Below are 25,741 nucleotides of genomic sequence, written 5' to 3'. Positions count from 1 at the left end.
CCGAGGTACCGATGAAGGAGGGATCTGGTAAAACATCAAATCTCCAACATCACTGTGACCAGAAGAAGATCCTGCAAGAACAGGACCATAAATGACTGAAGAGAATTGTTCAGTGTGAGAGAAGTGCAACCCTTCCACAAATTGCTGCAGATTTCAGTGCTGGACTGTCAACAAGTGTCAGCACGCCAACCATTCAACGAAACATCTTTGATGTGGGCTTTTGGCCCACTCATATATCCTTGATGATTGCACGACACAAAGCTTTACACCTCGCCTGGGCCCGTCAACACCAACATTGAACTGTTGTTGACTGGAAACATGTTGCCCGGTCGAATGAGTCTTGTTTCAGGTTGTATCGAGCGGATGTACATACACGGCCATGGAGACAACCTCATGAATCCATGGACCCAGAATGTCAGAAGGGACTGTTCAACTGGCGGAGGGTCTTTAATGGCGTTGGGCATGTGCTGGTGGAGTGATAGGGGACTGCTGATATGGCTAGACACGACTCTGACAGATGACATGTACATAAGCATCTTGTCTGATCACCTATATCCATTTATGTCCGTTGTGCATTCAGAATTCCAGCACAACAATGCGACACCCCGCACATACAGAATTGCTACTAAGTGGCTCCAGGAACACTCTTCTGAGTTTTAAACACTTCTACAGAGTGCCAAACTCTCCAGACATGGACATTATTGAGCATACATGGAATGCCTTGCAACATGCTGTTCAGAAAAGATCTCCACCCACTTGTACTCTTACAGATGTGTGGACAGCCCTGTAGGGTTCAATGTGTCAGTTCCTTCCAGCTCTCCTTCAGACATTAGTCGAGTCCATGCCATGTTGTGTTGCAGCACTTCTGCATGCTCTCAGGGGCCCTACACAATATTAGGCAGTTGTACCAGTTTCTTTGGCTCTTCAGTGTATAATAGCCTTCAGGACTATGGGAATTATATATCCCACCAAACAACAATATTTTAATGGTTGTTGGGAAGTATGCTTACCATCAGAGTAGTTTCTGGAAGGAGCTTGGGAAGTGTCCTTACCACAAAATTGATCTGTCAGTTGTGGTCCTTGGAAAGCATACTTACTGCCAAATTAGGGATATCCCAATGCTTTTGGGAATATGTCTTACCACCTCTGTCTATACCTGACATCTTGTGCTAGTACACTACACCAGGTATATGAAAACTGCTACAACAATCAGTTTCTGTTTGTTGTGGGAAAACAAACACACACACACACACACACACACACACACACACACACACACACACACACTCTATTGGGATGTGTATCAGATTTTTTGGTCGTAAATCACAAAAATAAAATTATCAAAAAATAAACATTGTCAGTTGATTACAATTCTAATAGGATAGTAAAAAAAATTATCTTCACTGAGTTTCTACATAAAATGCACCCACGAAATAGTTAAATTGGAAGGTTAGAACAAGAACTTAAAAATTATGGTGCTTAGAACAAAGATAAATTGCCACTTTAAAGTCAATACAATTTATTGAGCATCCAAGTGCACCACAGGACTGTGTCTTTCAGAATATAGTGTCAGTGGCTTATTGCTTTGCAGTAGTGAGGCTGCATTTTCAGCCATTATAAGGACTTGCTAAAAACATTTTCCTGTCACCTGGTTAGAGACAATACCATAGTTTATAATTAAATTTGTTTTTGATTGCAAATATCTCATTACTTGCTTGACTCCAATGTGTTTGTTCTGCCTTAACAACAGTAGGTCATGAAACACCATTGTGTTAAAACCGGAATACATTGGGTGAAATTTAATGCTCTTGTCATTCTCAGACACCTTTGAATTCATTATGAAAAAAAAAAAAAGTAATGAACAGAATACAATGAGTGAGTAAAGAATCCTTGAATGTATTATCTGTTTGCATATATATTAAACTTTTTTGATAAGCTGATGTCCATGAATCAGCATGGTATTAGAAAGCATAGCTCATGTGAAACTCGGGCTGCCCTTTTCTCACATGATATACTGTGAACTATGGATGAAGGGCAACAGGCAGATTCCATATTTCTAGATTTCATGAAAGCATTTGACATGGTGATCCATTGCAGGTTGTTAACGAAGGTACGAGCATATGGAACAAGCTCACAGATATGTGAGTGGCTCGAACACTTTTTAATTAATAGAACTCAGTATGTTGTCCTCAACGGCAAGTGTTCATGAGAGACAAGAGAATCGTCAGGAGTTTCCCAGGGAAATGTGATAGGACTGATTTTGTTCTGTAAATATGTAAATGATTTGGCAGACAGCATGGGCAGCAATCTGTGGTTGTTTGCCGATGATGCTGTAGTGTACGGTAAGGTGTCAAGGTTGAGTGACTGTAGAAGATGACTTAGACAAAATTTCTAGTTGGTGCGATGAATGGCAGCTAGCTCTAGATTTGGGAGAATGTAAGTTAATGCGGATGAGTAGGAAGAAAAACCTGTAATGTTTGGATACAGTCTTACTAGTGACCTGCTTGACACACTTGAATCATTTAAATATCTTGGTGTAATGTTGAAAAGTGATATGAAATGGAATGAGCATGTGAAAACTGTTGTACGGAAGGCAAATGGTCAACTATGGTCTAGTGGGAGAATTTTAGGAAAAAGTGATTCACCTGTAAAAGGAACCACTTGTATGACACAGGTGCGATCTGTTCTTGAGTACTGCTTGAGTGTTTGGGATCTGTACCAGGTTGGATTAAAGGAAGACATCGAAGCAATTCAGAGGCAGGCTGACATGTGGAATAAATGGGTCTACTGCCGGATGTTTGTGTCACTCTGGCACAATATTTCGGGCACGTAACTCGTTGCTTTTTTCAGGTGTTACCTGAGACTGCCGTATTGGAGATCTTGTACAGTAGAGCATTCTGTTCGCGGTCCGTGCCCGTCTGGTGCTACTTCTGAGGTTTGGCTCGTCCACAATCTGTGGTCATGGCAGTTGTCTGTGGCCAGACCCGCATTTGGCATTCCGTTCGTGGTCTGCGCCCGCTCCTGAGGTGTTGGCACTTCCCTGGTGCTCTGACAGTTGTCCGTGCTCGGCTCGTCCATCATCTGTGGTCGTGGCAGCTGTCAGAGGCCCATCCTGCATCGGGAGTTGCGTTCGCAGTCCGCGCCCGCCTGCCGCTGCTCCTGCTGCGGTGTTACTACTTCTTGAGGAGTTTCTTGGTTCCTTTCGTTGGGCCCTGATAAGCTCCAGAGCTGGACTCCATGCCGAGCTGAGCTGGTAACCACTGTCTCGGTTTATTAGGTTGTCTGTGACCTTGATCTCGATGGCCTCCTTTATGACACTGTCCCAAAATCTTGGAGTCTGGGTCACAATTTTGGTGTTGTTGTAGTCCATCAGGAGACGGAGCTCCAGACAGTGCTCCGCTATGGCAGATTTGGTGGCCTCTGGTGTTCTTTGCACCTGATGTCCACCGTCCTGGTTGTCTGGCCAATGTATGATTTTCCACACTGGCATGGGATGTTGTTAATGCCTGGTTTACGTAGCCCCAGGTCGTCCTTCACACTCCCTAACATTGTCCCAATTTTGGGGGGTGGACAGAAGATACTCTTTATATTGTATTTTGAGAGAATTCTGATCTTTGCAGAAATAAGTCCAGCATATGGCAGGTATGCGACCTTCTTCGCCTCCTCTGACTCCTCTTCTGTACCCTTTGGTTGGCTGGTAACACGAAGTGCCCTTTGGATGTCTGTGGAGGAGTATCCTTTTTTGCTGAACACCAGCTGTAGATGTTCTATTTCTGTGGCCAGACTTTCCGTATCCGACAGAGCCTGAGCCCTGTGAACTAATGTTTTCAAGAAGGCAATAAGTTACGTGGCCAAAATATTGTGCGAGAGCGACACAAACATCCGGCAGTAGACCAGTTTATTCCACATGTCAAGATCTCACCGGGAAAGCCTGAAGAGTTACATCAGAGGCTGACTGTTTGATTTGTTACCAACAGGTTCGAACAACACATAATTGTTATGGAGGTGGTTTGGGAACTCAAAACAGGAATCCTTGGAGGGAAGGCGATGTTCTTTTTGAGAAATACTTTTGAGAAAATTTAGAGAACTGGCATTTGAAGCTGACTGCCACATGATTCTACTGCCACCAACATACATTGCATGTATGGACTGCAAAGATAAAATACAAAAAAAGTAGGGCTGTTATGTAGTTATTTTTTTCCTTTCTCTGTTTGTGAGTGGAACAAGAAAGGAAATGACTAGCAGTGGTACAGGGCACCCTTTGCCACACACCATAAGGTGGCTTGCGGAGTATCGATGTAGATGGCGATGGCAACCACTCACCTGCTGAATGCTAGTTGCCAGATCAGTACTTTTACAGGTCAGATAGCCACAACAGCTATCACACTTGTATTCTTTTGCTTCTGATCTGCATGTTGACATTGTAATCAGAAATCATAAAACAGTCTGTGAATTCCTATGCAATGTTATTGTTAATATTATTGTTGTTGTTGTTGTTACTGGACTATGCTAGCTGGAATGCAATTCATGTTTACACAATTATGACTGCTTGCAAGTTAAATTGTTTTTTTTTCCAGTTGAGTATATATACTTCCCTGAAATTTGTTTTTGAAAACTGTGACCTACAGTGGCAACCTTAACATTTTAATGTGAGTTAAAATTGCCAAGTCCAATTAATAATACCAATGTTTCAACAATCTGTTCATAAAATCTACAAGTTGTGCCCACTGCCAAAACATCTTTGTACATAGATTCTTTGTTCATTGTTCTGATGTTTTTTTCCTCATACATTTTTCATCAGTGTATGGTGGACTGGCATGTTAGCTAAAATAACATTTTAACCCACAAAATGAAATGAATTCATTTGAATCTGTTCGAAACATTGCTAAAAAAAATGTTATATTCATTTTTGATTATGGCTGCCATATAGCAAATGTGCATGAATCCCTTTTACTGTTAATTCATCATATAAAATGCAGTGTTCTCTTTCTTCTGATATGCCTTTAACTACACCCATTTCATTAAATTTAATCCATATTGTGAACTTTCTCAACATTTTGAAAAAAACATTCCTCTGATACTAGTTCTGAGTTAATCTATTGTTGGATTGTCGTGGACCTCTCTTTCAGAAAAGTAAGACTTATTTTGTATTCATTATAAATTTTCACCAGATTTCAATGAATTATTTAGGAAATAAAACCATTCAATGTTATGATCGTGTGCTGTTCCAGTTTACCCATTCAAGTGAAACATACATAATAAGCCACATAAACAAAACTATTCTGCAAATCAGTCTGCCTTATTTTTCAGGACACATCAATTAGACATAAACAAAATTTTGTTGATATCAAAACTAACTTTGTGCTACACTTTACCTGAAACACGTTTTACTAAGAACTGTTAAAAAATTTTTTTTTATTAATATGGTTCTCCTTTCATGTGGCCCTTGTTTAGTTTACATATTTTGTCTTAGGTTTTTCATCAGTACATTATGCATTATCCATTGGGAAAGAAGCTTGATCACCACTTGTCATTCTGTTTTGCACAACTGAGATACCCAGTCCAGTCTGGGCGTGAGTCTGCTCTGGAAATGTTACAAATGATTGTAACATCATTTCCACAGGTGAGATCAAAATGTTATTTTTCTTTGTTTTAAGATACAATGTAAGCTCTTGAAAGTGTGTCTAATAGTACTCAATGAAAAATTCATTTTCACTGTCTATGTATCATCATATTTTATCCCATGGGTTGAAATAGTTCAGCCAGTTAATGAGGGTTTCTGAAAAGAGCAGCTATTTGCTGTGAATCATAATAGTAAAGCCTTCTCTAGACTAAACTCATTAAAAAGTGACATGTGCTTATTCTAAAATAGGAAGCTTGTGTGGGTGATCTTTCGAGACCAATACTACTATTTCATTCTAAATACTTATCATTTATCAATAATATATCAGTTATTGTCTTTGTTTGACATTGTGTGGAAGAATTGAATGATCGTCTATTAATTCATTTACTGTATTTACTCGAATCTAAGCTGCACTTTTTTCCGGTTTTTGTAATCCAAAAAACTGCCCATGGCTTAGAATCGAGTGCAAAGTAAGGGGAAGTTCTGAAAAGTGTTGGTAGGTGCTGCCACAACTAACTTCTGCCGTTGAATATATGTAGCATTACACAGGCATGCTTTGCAGGCACAAAGATAAATACTGGCGCCAAAACCTATGCGTCAGTAAATAAATTAAAAGAAAAGGCAGAAGAATGTAAACATTATGCCATGTATTCTTTTGTGTTTGCTGCTATCTCATTACATCCTGTCTGCCTAATAAACTATGAAACTACAGTGAGACAACAGCAAACAGGGAAAAATATACATATCATGTCATGTTTATATTCATATTACTCTTATGCTGAATAGTGATACAGTCAGAAATGAAGTACAGCAACTGACTAGATTTTTAAATCTAAGATTACTCTAATTTCTGTGCAGAATGTAATATACTAAAGAGGCGTCTGCAAAGATTTTCAAACAGAGAAAAATTTTCGCTAAACTCTCGTTCAGAACATTTTCTATCATACGCAGTCTATTATTTGGTTCTTGTTGACCATTATCAAAGAAAGCAGCACTGTAATTTTTTTTCCTTAATTGTGAGCCGTGGTAGTGCACACAGAAGCAAGCCATGCCGCGAGCGGTGACCAGTTGTAAACACTCATTATCAGAATGCGACAAACAATCCATGACAGTCCAATAATGCATTTTCAGCTTAGAGAGATGTAAACACCTATAACAAAGAGAATGGCACTCATCAGATCAAAGCAAAATAAGCAATTGATTCAAACCAGACGAAGCACATGAAAAAGGAAGGGTACCCGTATAAATATGGACAGAGCGCCTGACACATAGCAATGGCCACTTGGTAAAGCTTAACTGCTAAGCTTACGACTCAAACCAAACTACTGTAGCTGTATCTTCATCCATTCGACTTCAATTGTGTCTCATGTTACAATGGACCAACTTTGTTTTGATTTAGAGGGGCGGTCTAAAACTTTTATCTCCCCTTGAATTTGACATGAAACAGTGCCTGACAGGATAATAATCGCAGTGTAACCAAACCAGTGATTCTGGCAGGGTTAGTGAAGTTAACCAGCGAATAAGTTTTGACAATGGCACGAATAGTTACAGAATTACTGATGATGAGATTGTTTGTTAGAACGAGGAAGGAGAAGGAATGGGGACATCACACTAATTATGGAAGAAAATGGCAATTCCAAATTTATATAAAATTCCATACTACTACTTTCCGATCTCATGCTAGAGAAACTGGAACAAATGAATGAAATGTGAAACTGTTTCCTAACATAAAGTTTATTGCTTGTAGTAGGCCTAATAGGCATTTGATACTGGTGCTTAGTGAATTATATTCTGTCGTGTTATAAAAATGACCACTCATGCCAAAACAGTCTCGTTTATTTGGTGTGTGTTACAATTTCTGCAATATTAGAAAGGCCGATTTTGTTTTATCTAGCAGACAGTGACAAAATAGACATAATCAGATCGAGAAACCACACGTCTTGGGTTAGTGAAGTTAACCAGCGAATAAGTTTTGTACTAACAGCTTTTTCAGTATTAGACAACGACATTTCGATTTTTCATGTAGCAAAACATTTGACAAACTTAGAGGAGGTAATAGACCCTTTTGCAGAAGGGAAAGCACACCATGTAAAGCTGTAACAAGATTAGAGAGAGAAAAATGCTAGGAGCTAAGGATTCAAGAAATGTGTACTGTCTTGATTGTCTTTACTGGTTGAATATAGTTTGATAGCATCCCTTACAAAATGTACACATTTCAGTTCTACAGAGCGAAATACAATGATGTGCTTTAGAGGAATGCTGTGTAAAGAGGCGTGACACTGCACTATAGCATACTTAAGACCAAATAACATGTCTTACATTTCCTCGAACACATATATTTTATGTATCAGACTCTGCAGAAAGATATGCGCTACAAAATGAATATATTTTTGGAAATTGGATTTTTTAAAAGTTTTGAGGTCCTATCTCAAATGCTTGAGGGGGGACCACCACTATCTAATATTACACTGATTCGGAAATATCTTAGATCCGGGACTGATGCGCAGAGCAGTGAGAGTTATAGTTGGGAAGTGGGTAGTCTCCATGTGACCCATGTTTACATTTAGTGATTTTGCTATGTCCTTTTCGTTTACTGCTCTCACGTCAAATGAAAACAAAACAGATTTCTGTGGCCGGAAGCTATCAAGTGAATTAAAATACATTCACTTAATTACAGAAGGCTAAAATATGTTATTAGTTTCAGTTTTTATTTTATTTCCTGTCAAGTCAAGCATTAATCGCCTTGCACAGAAAAATGTAGTTATCTTTTTCAGTTTGCTAAAGAAATTTGGCTTTTATTAATCTTTCCCACTGAGGTGGTCAATGTATTTGAAACGAAGTGTTTAATGCCACACTATTAGCTAGTTTCAACTGTTCCCTGCATTTCAAGTGCATGTTTTCACCTTCTAGCACATATGGCATTACGCCATTATAAAGAACGAAACATGGGATAACACAGTACTGGTACTCCAAGAAAATTTACATCCCAAAAACCAATCTGAAAAGCTTAATATCAGGTTCACTTCATTGGGCATCTGGACATACAAATGTGCACTTTAAGTATGCACTTTAAATGTGCACATGTTAGTATTGTTCATGAAATTACAATGCTCTTGGAGTATCTTATGATGTCTTGTTTCTTTTATGACATAATGTAAGAACGTGTAATGTTTTACATGCACAAACAATCCAGGCTTCCTACGTCATTGTAGCTGTACAATCACGGTGGCACCTGTAATCTGGTGCTTCCTGGCAACTGCTGAAATGAACCTATTTCTAACAGGTTGTGGGAAAATATTGCAAATGGTGGTTTGAAAAGTGTTATTTTCAAAGGAAATTTCCATTTACGAAAGTTGAACTGTGTGTGAGAATGTACGATGAATTTCTTAAATCTCAGAGCGTTCAACTCTCATTTAAAAATCAACTCCTTGATGACGAACCATTTAGAAGAATTTCAAACCCAGAAGAGCAGACATTTATGTCATTGTTCAAAAAAATTTTACTGGAACATTTGTGTGATATATCATAAAGTATAACTCACGCAAGAAAGATAAACATTATATGTGAAATCTTAGCTTCTCTTGCAGCTTATTAATGTTAGAGACCAATATTATATGTGAAAGCTTTGTTTTTCTTATAGCAACACTATGTATATTAATTGAAACCATGAATGTTTCCTGTTAGTGTGTTCGTGCTTTTAACAGTGATGTTGCTATTCGCTGACTATATCTCTGATCTGAATATTTGCTCTCATTGGCTGGCGAGATCGCATGACATGAGGTATGATTGACATACAAAAGCGCATCGCATTCTTGATTTAAATGCTTCGGAAAGTAACAGGCAATGTTTGGTAGGCTTTCATTAATACGAAAATATGCAGTGTACATGTTGCTGCACATTAAAGATCTTCCCAAAAGTTCCCCCCCCCCCCTTCCCCCCTGCGTTTCATTTTTTAAAGTGCAAGAAAATTCTATGCTCTTCTATAAAACCATAGCCCTTCAAAGGATTGATAAGTTTTACAGTTCTGTCACTTAACACGAAAAAGTGTGTTCACCCGGGAGAAAGTGTATTTTTAACTGGGAAAAATCCGGGATTGTTTTATCCTTGTCTGCATACCGTATTTACTCGAATCTAAGCCGCACCTGAAAAATGAGACTCGAAATCAAGGAAAAAAAATTTTCGCGGATCTAAGCTGCACATGAAATTTGAGACTAGAAATTCAAGGGGAGAGAAGAGTTTTAGTCTGCACTTCCAAATCGAAACAAAGTTGGTCCATTGTAATATGAGACACAATTTAGGTCGAATGAATGACGATACAGCTACAGTAAGTTTGGTTTGAGTCGTAAGCTTAGCAGTTAAGCTTTACCAGGTAGCCATTGCTATGTGTCAGGTGCTCCGTCCGTCTTTATACGGGTACCCTTCCTTTTTCAAGTGCTTCGTCTGGTTTGAATTGATTGCTTATTTTTCTTTGATCTGATGAGTGCCATTATCTTTGTTATAGGTGTTTACGTCTCTCTAAGCTGAAAATGCATTATTGGACTGTCATGCATTGTTTGTCGCATTCTGATAATGAGTGTTTACGACTGGTCGCCGCTCGAGGCATGGCTTGCTTCTGTGTGCGCTACCACAGCTTACAATTAAAAAAAAAAAAAAAAAATTACTATGCTGCTTTGTTTGATAATGATCAACAAGAACCAAATAATAGACTGTGTATGATAGAAAATGTTCTGAACGAGAGTTTAGGGAAAATTTTTCTCCGTTTGAAAATCTTTGCAGACACCTCTTTAGTACATTCCATTCTGCACAGAAATTAGAGTCATCTTAGATTTAAAAATCTAGTCAACTGCTGTGCTTCATTTCTGACTGTATCACTATTCAGCATAAGAATAAAATGAATATAAACATGACATGATATGTATATTCTTCTGTGTTTGCTGCTGTCTCGTAATTTATTATGCAGACAGGATTTAAATGAGATAGCAGCCAACACAAAACAATACATGGCAAAATGTATTCGTATTATTCTTGTGGTGAAGAGGATACTGCATGTGATTCACAATTCATAAAAGTTCCTATTAGCAACCATCTCTTCTCACAGGTAGGAAAAAATTCAGAATGTAGAGTTCGCCATATTGACAAACATCCCAAACATGCCAATCGGATTTTTATAGTTTATTGAAATGCTGCTACATTCGAAGATGAACAATACGGAATTTGGATTTACTTCATTGGATAATGTATGAAAATACAGTGGTTGAAACTCGGGGCGGAGAAAAAATCTCGTCTTCCACCTTTTTTTTTTTTAATTTATTTACTGACGCAGAGGTGTTGGCGCCAGTATTTATCTTTGTGCCTGCAAAGCTCGCCTGTGTAGCTTTCCATATATTCGACGGCAAAAGTTATTTGTGGTGGCACCTACCAACATTTTTCAGAACTTCCGCTTGCTTTGCACTCGATTCTAAGCCGCAGGCAGTTTTTTGGATGACAAAAACCAGAAAAAAGTGCGATAAACAATGACACCAAAAACGAAATTTAAAGAAAACATTTTTTAACTTCAAATGAAACTATATGGTTCCAGACACCTTTCCAAGTCTCAGGCATCAATGATGGAGATATGCAGACTGGAGCGATGACTGGAAATTTATAACAAGGTCAGATTTGAAACTGGTTCTCCTGCTCACTAGGCAGATAGGGTAACCACTGTGCTACCCTGGCACAGTGGCTTTCTAAAGTTCACTGACTATACTAGCATGTGTCTCTTCTCAATCCAAATTTCTGTTCATGCCTCAGCCCACTTGGTACCCCACTAAAATCAAACAGCATTGCAGAGGCTCTCCAAATGTATTGGATAGCTCCTCAGCACCAAACAAAATGGGGGATCCTGCCTGAAGCCCAGGCATATGTGCTTTAATCAAATGTGGTGACTGGAACTGTATTTGCCTGGACTTCAGGCAGCATCCCCCATTGTGCACTTTGCCAGGTGGTGCTTTGGTCAGTGCATCTGCATAGTGAGCAGGAGTTCTAGTTTAGAATCCCGGCCTAGGTACAAATTTTCATTTGTTGATTCAGTCTACATGCATACTACATAGATGTCTGAGACTTGAAAAGATCTGTGGAACATATACAGTTTCATTTGATTCAAGCACCTATGTCAGGGTTTGAGGCAGAGTTCCTCATTTTGTTAGATGATGAGGTGCTATTCCAGTACAGTTGTAAAGCCTCTGCAATGCTGTTCGAGATTAGGGGGCATACCAAATGGGCTGAAGTGTGAACAGGAATTTGGATTGAGTAAGGAGACGTGCTAGGGTAGTCCGTGCAGTTCTGCAAAGCCACTGTGCGAGGGTGGCATAGTGGTTAGCACCTCCGCATAGTGAGCAAGAGACTCAAATTCAAATCCTGGCCTACCAGGCCTGCATACGTTTTTAACTTCACGTATGATTGTCCAAAGCTGAGATCCAAATGAAGGACGAGAAGTATATATAGAAAGTGTGAAATGTACAAGAACAATTACAGACTCTGACTTTAAAACTTCTTTCCACATGAATTGGCGGATTCACAAACAAAAAACCTCACTGATTTTAAATTACATGAAATACGAGAGTTGAAAGTACAGCAATCACTGTGTCAGTGAATTGAAATTATATATATTCCCCTGTTCCCAATACATCACAAGTATTCTGACATCAACGAAAAATATTCAGAAACCTTGATTATCTGGTTTTGGGGATTGCCTAAAGAAATTTTATGCATTTGTGACCTTGTAACGGAATGGTAAACTTCCACAGAGTTCCCCAGAAAGACATCTTCAGTTAAAAGTTTCTTGCAGAAGAACTATTATACCAACACTGATCAACAGGAATTTTTTAGATTTACATGGTTAATTTCCTAACTTCTATTCAAAAAATCAAGATTTAGGCCTCAGTCAGTTGAAGAAATCTCAATTGCAGACAATTGCACATGGAAGTCAATGGAAATCAACCCATCATCACCTGTACTTTAGAAAAAAATATAACATTCTTGATTTCACTGGAATATTTCAATATTTTTAAGATATTGAAGTGTTGATCTAGAAATGCTTTTGTTGATATCTGAACTTGCTGTCCACGAGTCTTTCATCAGTCAAACACAAGTAAAGCTTACTAATGCCAGCTTTGTTTGAAAGTGTGCACGTTGTCAGATTTTTCTCTTTTATGGGAGTTATTATGTAACAGTTTCTTGTACATTACTGCATTATCACTATGCTTTTATTATAGTCTGTTTCTTTGTGCTAGAAACATGTGATTGGTTTTTTTTCTGCTGGATGTATTCTGCATATTTAGGCCATTTATAAGCATTTTTATTGGCTTTTACGTATTGAGTGAAACAGTGGTGAACACCAAGAACATAAAGTGATGTTGCTACTCACCACATAATGGAAATACTGAGTCGCAGACAGACAAAACAGAAATACTGCTAACAAGTGAACTTTTGCCCAAAAAGCCTTGGTGAGGCCAGACTGAGTAGTAAAGGAATCGTGTCAGATGAACAGCTATTGGTATGGCTGGAGGAAGCGCTAGACGAGAATATGCACATAGATAGTTTGTCTTCAGACACTGACACCCAGTCTGTGGGTGAAGAGTTCGACACAGCAATAGAGCAGTCCGATGGCAATTCTGGAACTTCTGCAAATCGTGATATATATAAAGGTAGGGGTGGAAAAACAAAGTGGTTCAAGTATTTAAGTGCCTCCAGCAAAAATTGGTCATCAGACTATTGGGGACACAGCTTCAAGGCGGAAAGGGGAAGCCAAAATTTGAAAACAGTTCTGAAATTGCTGCAACTATTTTCCCATTGAGTGTAATTTATTGCACTGTAAAACTCACAAAGAAGAAATAGACCGAATGGCAGCAACATATTCCTGAAGTACTTGACACTATTCATGTACAGATTTTGAAGAATTATCTGCTTTTCTTGGTGTTTTATAGTTTGCAGGTGTATAAAAGCTACAGTACCTCAATCCAATGGTGTATGGGCCACTGATAAGACTGCACCAGACTTTTTTCTTTTTTTATTGTGTCGATAAGCAAATGGAGGATTGACTGTCTACTCCTAGAGCTGTGAATTTGACAGTTACTAGTCTATTAGAGTGCAGAATAAGGAAATTAAATATTTGATGAATTTGTGGATGTGCAGGAGCATTGACAAAAACAGACGAGATGATGGAAGCTGTGGTGTCACTCCCAGACACCACACTTGCTAGGTGGTAGCCTTTAAATCGGCCATGTATATGGCAGACCCGCCTGTTGCCACTATCAGTGACTGCAGACCGAGCGCCGCCACACGGCAGGTCTAGTCCAGAGAGACGCCCTAGCACTCGCCTCAGTTGTACAGCTGACTTTTCTAGCGATAGTTCACTGTCTACATACGGTCTCATTTGCAGAGATGACAGTTTAGTATAGTCTTCAGCTACGTCATTTGCTACGACCTAGCAAGGCGCCATATTCAGTTACTATAATTACTTAAAGAATCTATTCTGAACAGATAATATTGTGAACCATGTACCGTCAAGAGCGACGTTCATCATTAATGGATTAAAGTTAAGTATGAAACTAGTTATGTCCGCTTTCAGAATTCTCATTCCTTGTCATGTTCCAGACCTCACATCAGTATAGTTCTTCCCTCATCATGCCAGCCTGTGTGAGCTAAAACGCGTGCATTTCGGCCTCCACTCATAACATGGTGTTGGCTCTTCTGCTAACACAAAAGAAGCATTCCTGGATGTTTCGGATTCAGCCAGTACGTTCCAAACAAGCCCACAAAATTCAGTATGTGATGGTAGAATTGTTTACACCTAAGTATGGAAATAGTCCACTGGTCCATATCAAGTACCTAATGATTCAGGAGATGGGGTGTTACCACTAATTCGACCCAATGACAATACAGGCAGAAGCATGATGATGGACATCTATTTTATATCGATACCAGTTGTTGAAAAATCATAGACTAATCATCGACCCACAGTAGTAAGTAGTCTTTGGAGGTGCAGAAGAGAAATTCCAAAAGAGTTTCTGACAATAAAGAACAGGCCAGTTGATCACAACATTTTTGCATTGGGATTGAAACCAAGTAACTACTGCCTCCTTTTCTCATATGTTCCAAACAGGAAAAAAAAAGAATTAACTTATATTATTACCACACTCAGTGACATGAGTATAGATGCTGAAAATGGTGAAGTGAATAAACTTGGAGTGCTTACATTCTACAGGCAAAAAATTAGGCATAGATGTTGTTTATCATCTGCAATTGTAATATTTGTTTCAAGATTAAGTAATGGTGACTTATGCTGTTTTTCAGCTTCATGAACATCAGAGCAATATATGCTCAAATATTGTACAAGTTGAATACAAGTGGCTTAACACCAAGGAGGAGATTTGTTATATGTTTACAAAAGTACACATGACACCACACCACTTGCAGGAGAAAATATAAGGTTTTTGTGGATATCCACAACCTAGTTATCACACAAGGAGCAAGTGAAACAAGAGAAAGTACAACATGTCACTATTACTCTAAAAGGAAAAACAGATACACACAGTATCAGTGCCATCTTTCTTCCAGTTCTGTGTATAAAGAACATACAGCAACTAGTGTTCTTACATGCTTTGTGTGTGTGTGTGTGTGTGTGTGTGTGTGTGTGTGTCACAAGTGCCGAATCTGATTCAGATTAGTAAAATAGGAGTGATGTTAACCTCAGTTACTCACTTGCTATGATTATTTCGAAGTGCTGTTAAGAGAGATGTTGTGAATGTAATGGTAAACTGCCTGAAACCACAGTATATTGAAATAATTTTGTATGCGAGCAGTCATGGGTTTAAGAAACCTTTTGACTGGCTGTCAGACTGAAGTGTGGGAACAGTGCTACCTCAGTGTGTGTACTACAGGCACACAATCTTTAATCTTCATACAAAACATTCAGATTGCTATCATACACGGAACAAATTGTACATGAAATTATCAAGATGGGTCATAAAACAGAAGGAAGAAATTATTACTGTTGTTCCCAATGATGGATGATGGAGTAGAGTAGTGTCGCCAATAGATTCATCCTTCCCTTGTGTTGTTGTAGTGATGAATATATGGAGGAATGCAGGTATTATGGAAGAATAACTTTGAAAGAACACTAATTTATTTAGGTGAATCCAAAGTGACATGTTGCTTTCATCATTGTCTACTAAAATCCTACTAAAAGCTACAGGAAAGATCTGATTCTTAGGCATGAAATAACTTGTTTGTTCATCTATGCAGTAATTCATTTCTAGAGGAGCTCTGAAATGAAAAACTTCAGTCCTCAGAGAAACTGTGTTTATTTTGTACCAAAGGTGGTGAACCCAGAGCAGTAGACAAAGTCGTCATGCTCTGTACACCAGAAATGTTCAGCACAGGTGAGCTGGGGCATGCACCAAAACTAGTACCAGAGTGCAATGTCTAATCACAGGTAGTGATATTAGTTAACAACTAAGCCACATTAAGCACAGAAAGCAGCAAGCACCCCTGTAGCAGTCAAAGTATTATTGCTGTCATGGAGACCATTCATATGTCGTAGGAAGTCTCCAAGCCATTCCTCACCATGGGTTCACAAACAAGGGTGTCACTGATGTACCCGCAAAATGCCCAGGTTTATAAGGTGCAAGTCCATTGCCTGTCTTTCTAAATGCTCCATGAAGAAATTAGGAACCATGGGAATAAGTGGACTACTCACTGTTCATAGAAGTTGTTGTTCCACATGAAGTAAATTGGTGGTAAGACATGCATGAAACAGCTTTGTGATATCTTGTTAGAAAATCAAATCGGTGTGCTCCAGAGTGTCTTTAAGTGGCATGTAGATAAATGAAAAACATAATCAAGGCTAACGAGGATATTGCTCGTCCCATGATTTAGTTTCTTCAGTTTTGTGAAGAAATGTCTGTAGTCCTTTATGTATGTCTGTCTTCCCTCATTGTGACTGAATAGAAGAGGCCAAGAGTTTAACCGGTTAATACATCGGAGACCCAGGAGCCCTCACATTCAGCCCTAATGGTACACCATCTTTATGGATTTTCTGTAACACATACAGCCAGCGTGGTAGGACTTCTGTGTGGTACAGATTCCTCTGTTTGCTGATAAGACCATTTTGTATCCCATATAATCTGCATCAGATCTAATAGGTCGTCTGTCTTCTGCTCATAATCTTCGATTTTTGTTATGACAAAGGGAATATGATGACCATTCTAGTTGGCCAGTTCATGCCTGTGTTGTGTTTCATTCAGTGCACATTCATCATCAGATAGGATGCAGACAATGGACTGTCAACTGTCCCCCCACCTTCCACAAACATACTAAATAACTTTTACAATGAAATGAACACCCATAGCTGCTTACAGGCGTTGACATACGTCAATGGGGACAGATGAAAATGTACGCCCCAACCAGGACTCGAACCCAGGATCTCCTGCTTACATGGCAGATGCTCTATCCATCTGAGCCACCGAGGACACAGAGGATAACGCGACTGCAGGGATTTATTTCTGACATGCCTCCGGCGAAACCCTCATTCTCAACGTATTGTCCTGCACTACATTCGTAGTGCCCCCACCCATTATACTCATTGCCGATTCCCGTAAGACTTTGGGCACTGTTTGTGCATTCACTCAGAAGAAGAAGATAGTCAAGTGGCCGGTGAGCCATAACTATATACTAAGATGGTATCTGTTCTTTCGGACATGTCCTACATTAAATTTAACAAGACATTAACTAAAATCTATTATCAAGAATGTCAGTTACTAATTAATGTGTTCAAATTAATTAATGTGTGTTCTGAATGATGTATTACATCAGCTACTCAGCTAGTAAATTTAATCAATAGTTTGCCTTCATGAATCGGTGTTACATGAGGCTGTTATTTCCTTATTTTAGTTTTATCTTTTGGCATTTGGTGAACTTACCTTACAGCTAACACCTTGGTGTATGAGTGGTATATTTGATGATTAAAACTTTTTTGTAAAACACACAGAGCACATAACTGTTGATAACAGATGATACAGTAACAGGCAACAAATGTAACTCTTTTGGATTATTAAGGAAAGAAAAGGAAATAATGGCAGAAGTACATAAACCTCTTTTCAAATAAAATTGCACCCTGACCGTATCTAATGTCAGTAGCAGTGTCATGAATTATAAAGATGGCAATTGCAATTTAATTTATTACATTGAAATTAATTACTAATAGATTGTAACATTAAGGAAACAGGTGCAACAAAATAATATGAAATAAATGTAAATGAGAACGAAATGACTAAACTAATCCACGATCACTACATCCAGCAATCAACTAACTCTACTCAGTACTGATAAACAAAAACACAATGCACAATGGAAATAGACCAAATCAGTGCAGAACAGTTTTCTATTTTACCTTCTCAATTTCTTTCTTTCCATCCCCCCTCCCCTTAAGACCCTCAATGTTGGAAATGACTGAGTGACTGAGTCAGATTGAATTTCTTTGTATGGATCAGTATTTTATGGCACGTTAAACGCTTCATGTAACCATCACAATTAAGAAAAGATACAAAACGTTCTGCATAGAATTAAAACAGTGGGGAAGGCATACTCTTAGAGCAGTTTCCTTTGTCCGCCATCTCACAGTGCATTGACTATTGGGCCTGGTAGCCAAGTTGTTCTGTTGCTCTTATCTGTCGCACTGTTTTTAATTGGGATGGCTGCTCACTTCTAATTAGCCTCACTGAATGGCGCTGTTGTAGATTACAGTACTAAAAATATTTGTTCCATTACCTTCATTTCCTCTTTTCTTTTCACACATTATATGCTCTCATTTTAAACTGAGCAACGTGGTCAGATGTATTGAAATTAGAATTCAGAAAGTGCCAGTTGAGTGTTACATTACTTCTGAGAATCTTCAAGTACTTCCTTTTGTTAAACTCTGTGAAGTGTTGGCAGCCAGATAAAGTTCACCATCAATACTACTGCCACTCAGCCATCTTTTGCTGTATGTTGTAAGATGAATGTTGCATCTTGGAAGTTTTTCTGGGAGGTAGGTTATTCAATAATTATCTAGGCATGCATCTAGGACAGTATATTTCTTATTCTGAGATTTCAGTTGTTAACTGTATAGCCATACTTGACACTGCAAAACGAAGGGAGAAAATGTAAATTACTACACAGTATCTTATTGTTTTAGAAGCTTTTAATTCAGTCATAAACCCTCCTCTACCCCCATGAACCATGGACCTTGCCGTTGGTGGGGAGGCTTGGGTGCCTCGGCAATACAGATAGCCGTACCGTAGCTGCAACCACAGCAGAGGGGTATCTGTTGAGAGACCAGACAAACATGTGGTTCCTGAAGAGGGGCAGCAGCCTTTTCAGTAGTTGCAGGGGCAACAGTCTGGATGATTGACTGATCTGGCCTTGTAACACTAACCAAAACGGCCTTGCTGTGCTGGTACTGCGAACGGCTGAAAGCAAGGGGAAACTATGGCCGTAATTTTTCACAAGGGCATGCAGCTTTACTGTATGGTTAAATGATGATGGTGTCCTCTTGGGTAAAACGTTCTGGAGGTAAAATAGTCCCCCATTCGGATCTCCCGGTGGGAACTACTCGAGAGGATGTTGTTATCAGGAGAAATAAAACTGGCCTTCTACGGACTGGAGCGTGGAATGTCAGATCCCTTAATCGGGCAGGTAGGTTAGAAAATTTAAAAAGGGAAGTGGATAGGTTAAAGTTAGATATAGTGGGAATTAGTGAAGTTCGGTAGCAGGAGGAACAAGACTTCTGGTCAGGTGACTACAGGGTTGTAAACACAAAATCAAATAGGGGTAATGCAGGAATAGGTTTAATAATGAATAGGAAAATAGGAAGCTGCTACAAACAGCATAGTCAACGCATTATTGTGGCCAAGATAGATACGAAGCCCAAGCCTACCACAGTAGTAAAAGTTTATATGCCAACTAGCTCTGCAGATGACGAAGACTTTGAAGAAATGTATGATGAAATAAAAGAAATTATTCTGATAGTGACGGGAGATGAAAATTCAATAATCATGGGTGACTGGAATTCGTCAAGAGAAGGAAACGTAGTAGGTGAATATGGATTGGGAGTAAGAAATGAAAGAGGAAGCCGCCTGGTAGAATTTTGCACAGAGCACAACCTAATGATAGCTAACACTTGGTTCAAGAATCATAAAAGAAGGTTGTATACATGGAAGAACCCTGGACATGCTGACAGGTTTCAGATAGATTATATAATGGTACGACAGAGATTTAGGAACCAGGTTTTAAATTGTAAGACATTTCCAGGAGCAGATGTGGACTCTGACCACAATCTATTGGTTATGACCTGTAGATTAAAACTGAAGAAACTGCAAAAAGGTGGGAATTTAAAGAGATGGGACCTGGATAAACTAAAAGAACCAGAGGTTGTAAAGAGTTTCAAGGAGAGCATAAGGGAGCAATTGACAGGAATGGGGGAAAGAAATACAATAGAAGAAGAATGGGTAGCTTTGAGGCATGAAGTAGTGAAGGCAGCAGAGGATCAAGTAGGTAAAAAGACGTGGGCTAGTAGAAATCCTTGGGTAACAGAAGAAATATTGAATTTAATTGATGAAAGGAGAAAATATAAAAATGCAGTAAATGAAGCAGGCAAAAAGGAATACAAACGTCTCAAAAATGACATCGACAGGAAGTGCAAAATGGCTAAACAGGGATGGCTATAGGACAAATTTAAGGATGTAGAGGTTTATCTCACTAGGGGTAAGATAGATACTGCCTACAGTAAAATTAAAGAGACCTTTGGAGAAAAGAGGACCACTTGTATGAATATTAAGAGCTCAGATGGAAACCCAGTTCTAAGCAAAGAAGGGAAAGCAGAAAGGTGGAAGGAGTATATAGAGGGTCTATACAAGGGCGATGTTCTTGAGGACAATATTATGGAAGTGGAAGAGGATGTAGATGAAGATGCAATGGGAGATATGATACTGCTTGAAGAGTTTGACAGAACACTGAAAGAGCTGAGTCAAAACAAGGACCCGGGAGTAGACAACATTCCATTATGACTACTGACAGCCTTGGGAGAGCCAGTCCTGACAGAACTCTACCATCTGGTGAGAAAGATGTATGAGACAGGCGAAATACCCTCAGACTTCAGGAAGAATATAATAATTCCAATCCCAAAGAAAGCGGGTGTTGACAGATGTGAAAATTGCCGAACTATCAGTTTAATAAGTCACAGCTGCAAAATACTAACGCAAGTTCTTTACAGATGAATGGAAAAACTGGTAGAAGCCGACCTCGGGGAAGATCAGTTTAGATTCCATAGAAATATTGGAACACGTGAGGCAATACTGACCCTACGACTTATCTTAGAAGCTAGATTAAGGAAAGGCAAACCTACATTCCTAGCATTCGTAAACTTAGAGAAAGCTTTTGACAATGTTGACTGGAATACTCTCTTTCAAATTCTGAAGGTGGCAGGGCTAAAATACAGGAAGCAAAACTCTATTTACAATTTGTACAGACAGCAGGTGGCAGTTATAAGAATCGAGGGGCATGAAAGGGAAGCAGTGGTTGGGAAGGGAGTGAGACAGGGTTGTAGTCTCTCTCCGATGTTGTTCAATCTGTATATTGAGCAAGCAGTAAAGGAAACAAAAGAAAAATTCGGAGCAGGTATTAAAATCCATGGAGAAGAAATAAAAACTTTAAGGTTCGCCAATGACATTGTAATTCTGTCATAGATAGCAAAGGACTTGGAAGAGCAGCTGAACGGAATGGATAGTGTCTTGAAAGGAGGATATAAGATGAACATCAACAAAAGAAAAACAAGGATAATGGAATGTAGTCGAATTAAGTCGGGTGATGCTGAGGGAATTAGATTAGGAAATGAGACACTTATAGCAGCTTTGCTATTTGGGGAGCAAAATAACTGATGATGGTCGAAGTAGAGAGGATATAAAATGTAGACTGGCAATGGCAAGGAAAACATTTCTGAAGAAGAAAAATTTGTTAATATCGAGTATAGGTTTAAGTATCAGGAAGTCGTTTCTGAAAGTATTTGTATAGAGTGTAGCCATGTATGGAAGTGAAACATGGACAATAAATAGTTTGGACAAGAAGAGAATAGAAGCTTTTGTAATGTGGTGCTACAGAAGAATGCTGAAGATTAGATGGGTAGATCACATAACTAATGAGGAGGTATTGAATAGGATTGGAGAGAAGAGAAGTTTGTGGCGCAACTTGACTAGAAGAAGGGATCAGTTGGTAGGACATGTTCTGAGGCATCGAGGGATCACCAGTTTAGTATTGGAGGGCAGCTTGGAGGGTAAAAATCAAGAGATGAATACACTAAGCAGATTCAAAAGGATGTAGGTTGCAGTAGGTACTGGGAGATGAAGAAGCCTGCACATGATAGAGTAGCATGGAGAGCTGCATCAAACCAGTCTCAGGACTGAAGACCACAACAACAACCACCCTCCTAGAAATACTACTGTTCCAGATTCACTACCAAAAGATGATGGAATAAACATTGTTGTTTCCTTATGCTGCTGGTGTGGCCACATTGTTGTGTGTGTACATTGCCATGGTATTTGTAGTTAGTATGTCAATACACATCTTTACATGCAAATTCTGCAGTGATACAGGTCCATAACAAAGAGTTATGTCTTAGGCTTATACTAATAAAAAACAAAACAGTGTACTACCAGATAATGGGAAAAGTTACCACATTACTCAATAATTAACTAATAATTTGAAACACAGACTGGTAACAATATTTTATTCCTAACATATGGCTACAGGCAGACTGTTGCAGTCTGCTGAAAATATAGTCTTGTTTTATCAACTGACTTGTTATCAACCAATCAATCCATATTTCTCTCTTAATGTTATTAATTTGTGTTAACACATTGACTGTTAGGTCCAAAATGAGCAAACCACTCCCAGAAGCAATGCTTAGTGGTTAAGACAAAGTGATTCATCATCTCATAAGTAGCTCATAAGCATCGTTATCTCAATGAAAAAAAAAGTAAATGCAGGAAAAATTAGACCTATGAATTAGCGTATTTACCCAGCAATAAGACAATCCCCCCTTTTTTTAGGAATCTTTCCGAGAATTTTTTATTCTGACTAATCAAATTTAGAGACTATTTTATTGATGTGAAGTACATAATACTTGTCCCAGAAAGTAAACACTGTGTATTGTAATCAGTCATGGCAGTCTCTTACTTTTTGTGAGACTGATACCCAGTAGGATTTTGTCAAATGTCGCATGAAGTCACTGGGATTGCATTGTTCTGCATCATAAGATAAGCCCCACCCTTTTCATCATCATCGTGCACCGTCTCGTACTTGCTTTGAATTATGTGACAGATTCAGTTGGAAAAATCCTCTTTATCTCCAGCATCTTCATTCAGATAATTTCTTGAGTAATCACTAAACCTTAACTGTGTTTCACACTTACTGAACAACCTACTGTTCCAGTTCAAGAAACCTTCCACGATTTAGTCCTATAAAAGTACCACTGTCATCGTCTCATCCATTGTTGCCACTGGGTTCAGCCCCATCTCCTCCACCATGTGACCTGTTGGTGGTGGCATCCTCCTCTTCAGTGCCGTCATCGGGTGCCACACGAGCTCACCGCCCTTGGGCGGGCCCGCATCCCTGCACATCCCGGCCCTATGCCTCGGTGCCTGCCTGTCACATCATCCCTTCCCCTCCGGATCTGATGGACATGTCTCTCGTTGGGCAACCAGCGTCTCCTTCTTCAACTGTGCACGACTTCGCATGAGGGAGGGGTGTGCTGTATCCTGCTACTATTGCTTATGAGTGTGAGAGTGCCAAGTGTGGGTCACCACTCGCGCGCGCTCAAATCACCCGCCAATTGTATCAGCACAAGCTGGCTGCTAGAGTCCATCATTAGGAAGCTTGCACATGCCACTGTCTTTGTTCTGCCATGTACTGGTGGCCAGCACCTACATATGCACGAAGTAGTGCTGGCTGAATCTCTTATTGTATTTCTAGTTTGTATTGTGCACAACAATATTTTGTGCCTTGTGGAGTCCCGAGAGGCTTAATGCTCAGAAGGTTTGAAGAAAGTCATGTTTGTGTGTATTAGTTCGTTACCACAGTTTTACAGCACAGTCAAAACTTAGGAGAAGCCATATTGTATGGTTTTGAACTTTATATTTGATGTTTTATTATTATTATCATCATCGTCAGTATTATTATTATTATTATTACAGAGTATGTAATATGAATATAAGCTGTTCCAAAACATCAGCACATTGAGAATCTCTCAAAAATGCATTGTTTCAGGTACGATTTGTAATAATAAAATTACAACAAACAACATTTCTGTAGTTAAGGCTCCTGTAATTGCTGCTGTTAATGTGTGTTATGAATGAAAGTCTACCTTTTCAGTGCTACGGCACAATGATAATATACCAAAAGTGTGTCATATGTTGGTCTTAGTTAAGTATCAGATACAACATTTTTAGATGCAACTGTTACGCTATGTAGTATACCACATAACTGAAATCTATAGTTTTGGTAATAGCATCATGAACTAACAGAAGAAAGCTACTTCCTTTTTGTTCCTAAAAATTCTGGGTCTGTCTTATCAGCTTTATAGAAGTAATATCTGCAATAGTCAATGTATTTACTACAATTATTGATGTATGGGCCAATGCTGGAATGTGTTCCCAGTGGCCACAATCGTAATGTGACTTCCACTCTGCCAGATGGTAAACACGTAATACACCCAGGAAGTTTTTGCCATTATGAAACTTTGTGTAAAATACATGTTTCTTTGTCCTGATTGTCTGGACTGCCTCATGTTTGTTGGTAAATATCCTTTTTAGTGAGGGTGAGCAGTTTCGAAGAGATCTCCTCTTCCATTCGTACAAGATTACAAAACAAATCTTGATTTTGATATCTATGTGAAGAAGTACATTACTTCAGAATGATGATAGTTAACACAACATTGAGAATATGAATATTATGCTTGCACAAACTGACATTAGGCACAATACTTTAACTATATTAAATTTAAAATAAAAAATGAGATGGAGAATCAATTGAGTTAATGAATAGCTTCTGCTAGTAATATATTTCAGATCATTGCTCTACCAGCAGTTCACTGTTGAAACTGTTGATGAGTCCAGAATCTTCTTTGCGATTTTCTCCACTCTTCTTCAACAGTTGCTAACAGAGTTAATGCAGCTATTTTACATGTATCCACTTTAGTAAGTAGGTGTGATTTGCTTACCAGATGCAGCTTAGAACTGTCACTAGAGATAATTGTGGTTGGTGAGAAACACATTCCATGAGATGCAGCACATCATTTCAGAGCATGCAGCAACCATAACATACACTGTGTCTGGTATACTTTACCAATATAAACGTTTTCATGTGAGGAATGCTTGAGGCTCAATCTAGGTATAGTGAAGGTCAGTGAAGTGAAATGGAAAGAAGATGAGGATTTCTGGTCAGATGACTATAGGATGATATCAACTGCAGCAGTAATTAATATAATCAATTATACTAATTTCTGCTGCAGGAGTTGTTATGAATAGGAAGGTAGGGCAGAGGGTGAGATACTGCAAACAGGTCAGTGATAGTGTTGTTCTTACCAGCTTCAAAAGCCAATCAACTCTGACAAAGGTAGTTAAAGTATACATGCTGATGCTGTATCCAGAAGAAGAAGAGATAGAGTAAGTTTTATGAGGATACTGAACGGGTAATTCAGTATGTAAAAGGTGATGAAAATCTAATAATCATCGGGGACCAGAAAGTAGCTGTAGGGGAAGGAGTTATGTGTGAATGTGGGATTGGCAACAGGAATGAGAGAGATTAATTCAGTTCTTCAATAAGTTTAATTCAGTTCTTCAATAAGTTTCACTTAGTAGTAGCGAATACTCTGTTTAGGAATCTTAAGAGAAGGAGGTATTCATGGAAAAGGTGTGAAGATTCCAAATTCAGATATCGCATTGTTAGGTGTACCCGGGACCAGATACAGACTCAGATCATAATATAGTAACGAAAGGGAGGAAACTGAAGTTTAAAAGAGAATCATATGGGAGAATCAGAGTGGAAGGA

General features: G+C 38.9%; 1 protein-coding gene across 1 annotated transcript in view; it reads left to right on the top strand.

Annotated features, from left to right (window-relative positions):
* LOC126341185 (small subunit processome component 20 homolog) overlaps window positions 1-25,741 on the top strand; it is a 219,754-nt gene that overhangs the window by 165,298 nt on the left and 28,715 nt on the right. The window contains exon 30 of the mRNA XM_050001756.1: window positions 5,474-5,623. Within this exon, the coding sequence (XP_049857713.1) occupies window positions 5,474-5,623 (150 nt within the window). The remainder of the gene's footprint in view (window positions 1-5,473; window positions 5,624-25,741) is intronic.

This window comes from Schistocerca gregaria, chromosome 1, assembly GCF_023897955.1.
Source record: "Schistocerca gregaria isolate iqSchGreg1 chromosome 1, iqSchGreg1.2, whole genome shotgun sequence".
Lineage (NCBI taxonomy): Eukaryota > Metazoa > Arthropoda > Insecta > Orthoptera > Acrididae > Schistocerca > Schistocerca gregaria.
Note: the sequence above shows the minus strand (reverse complement) of the source record. Positions and strands in the feature narration are given on the sequence as shown.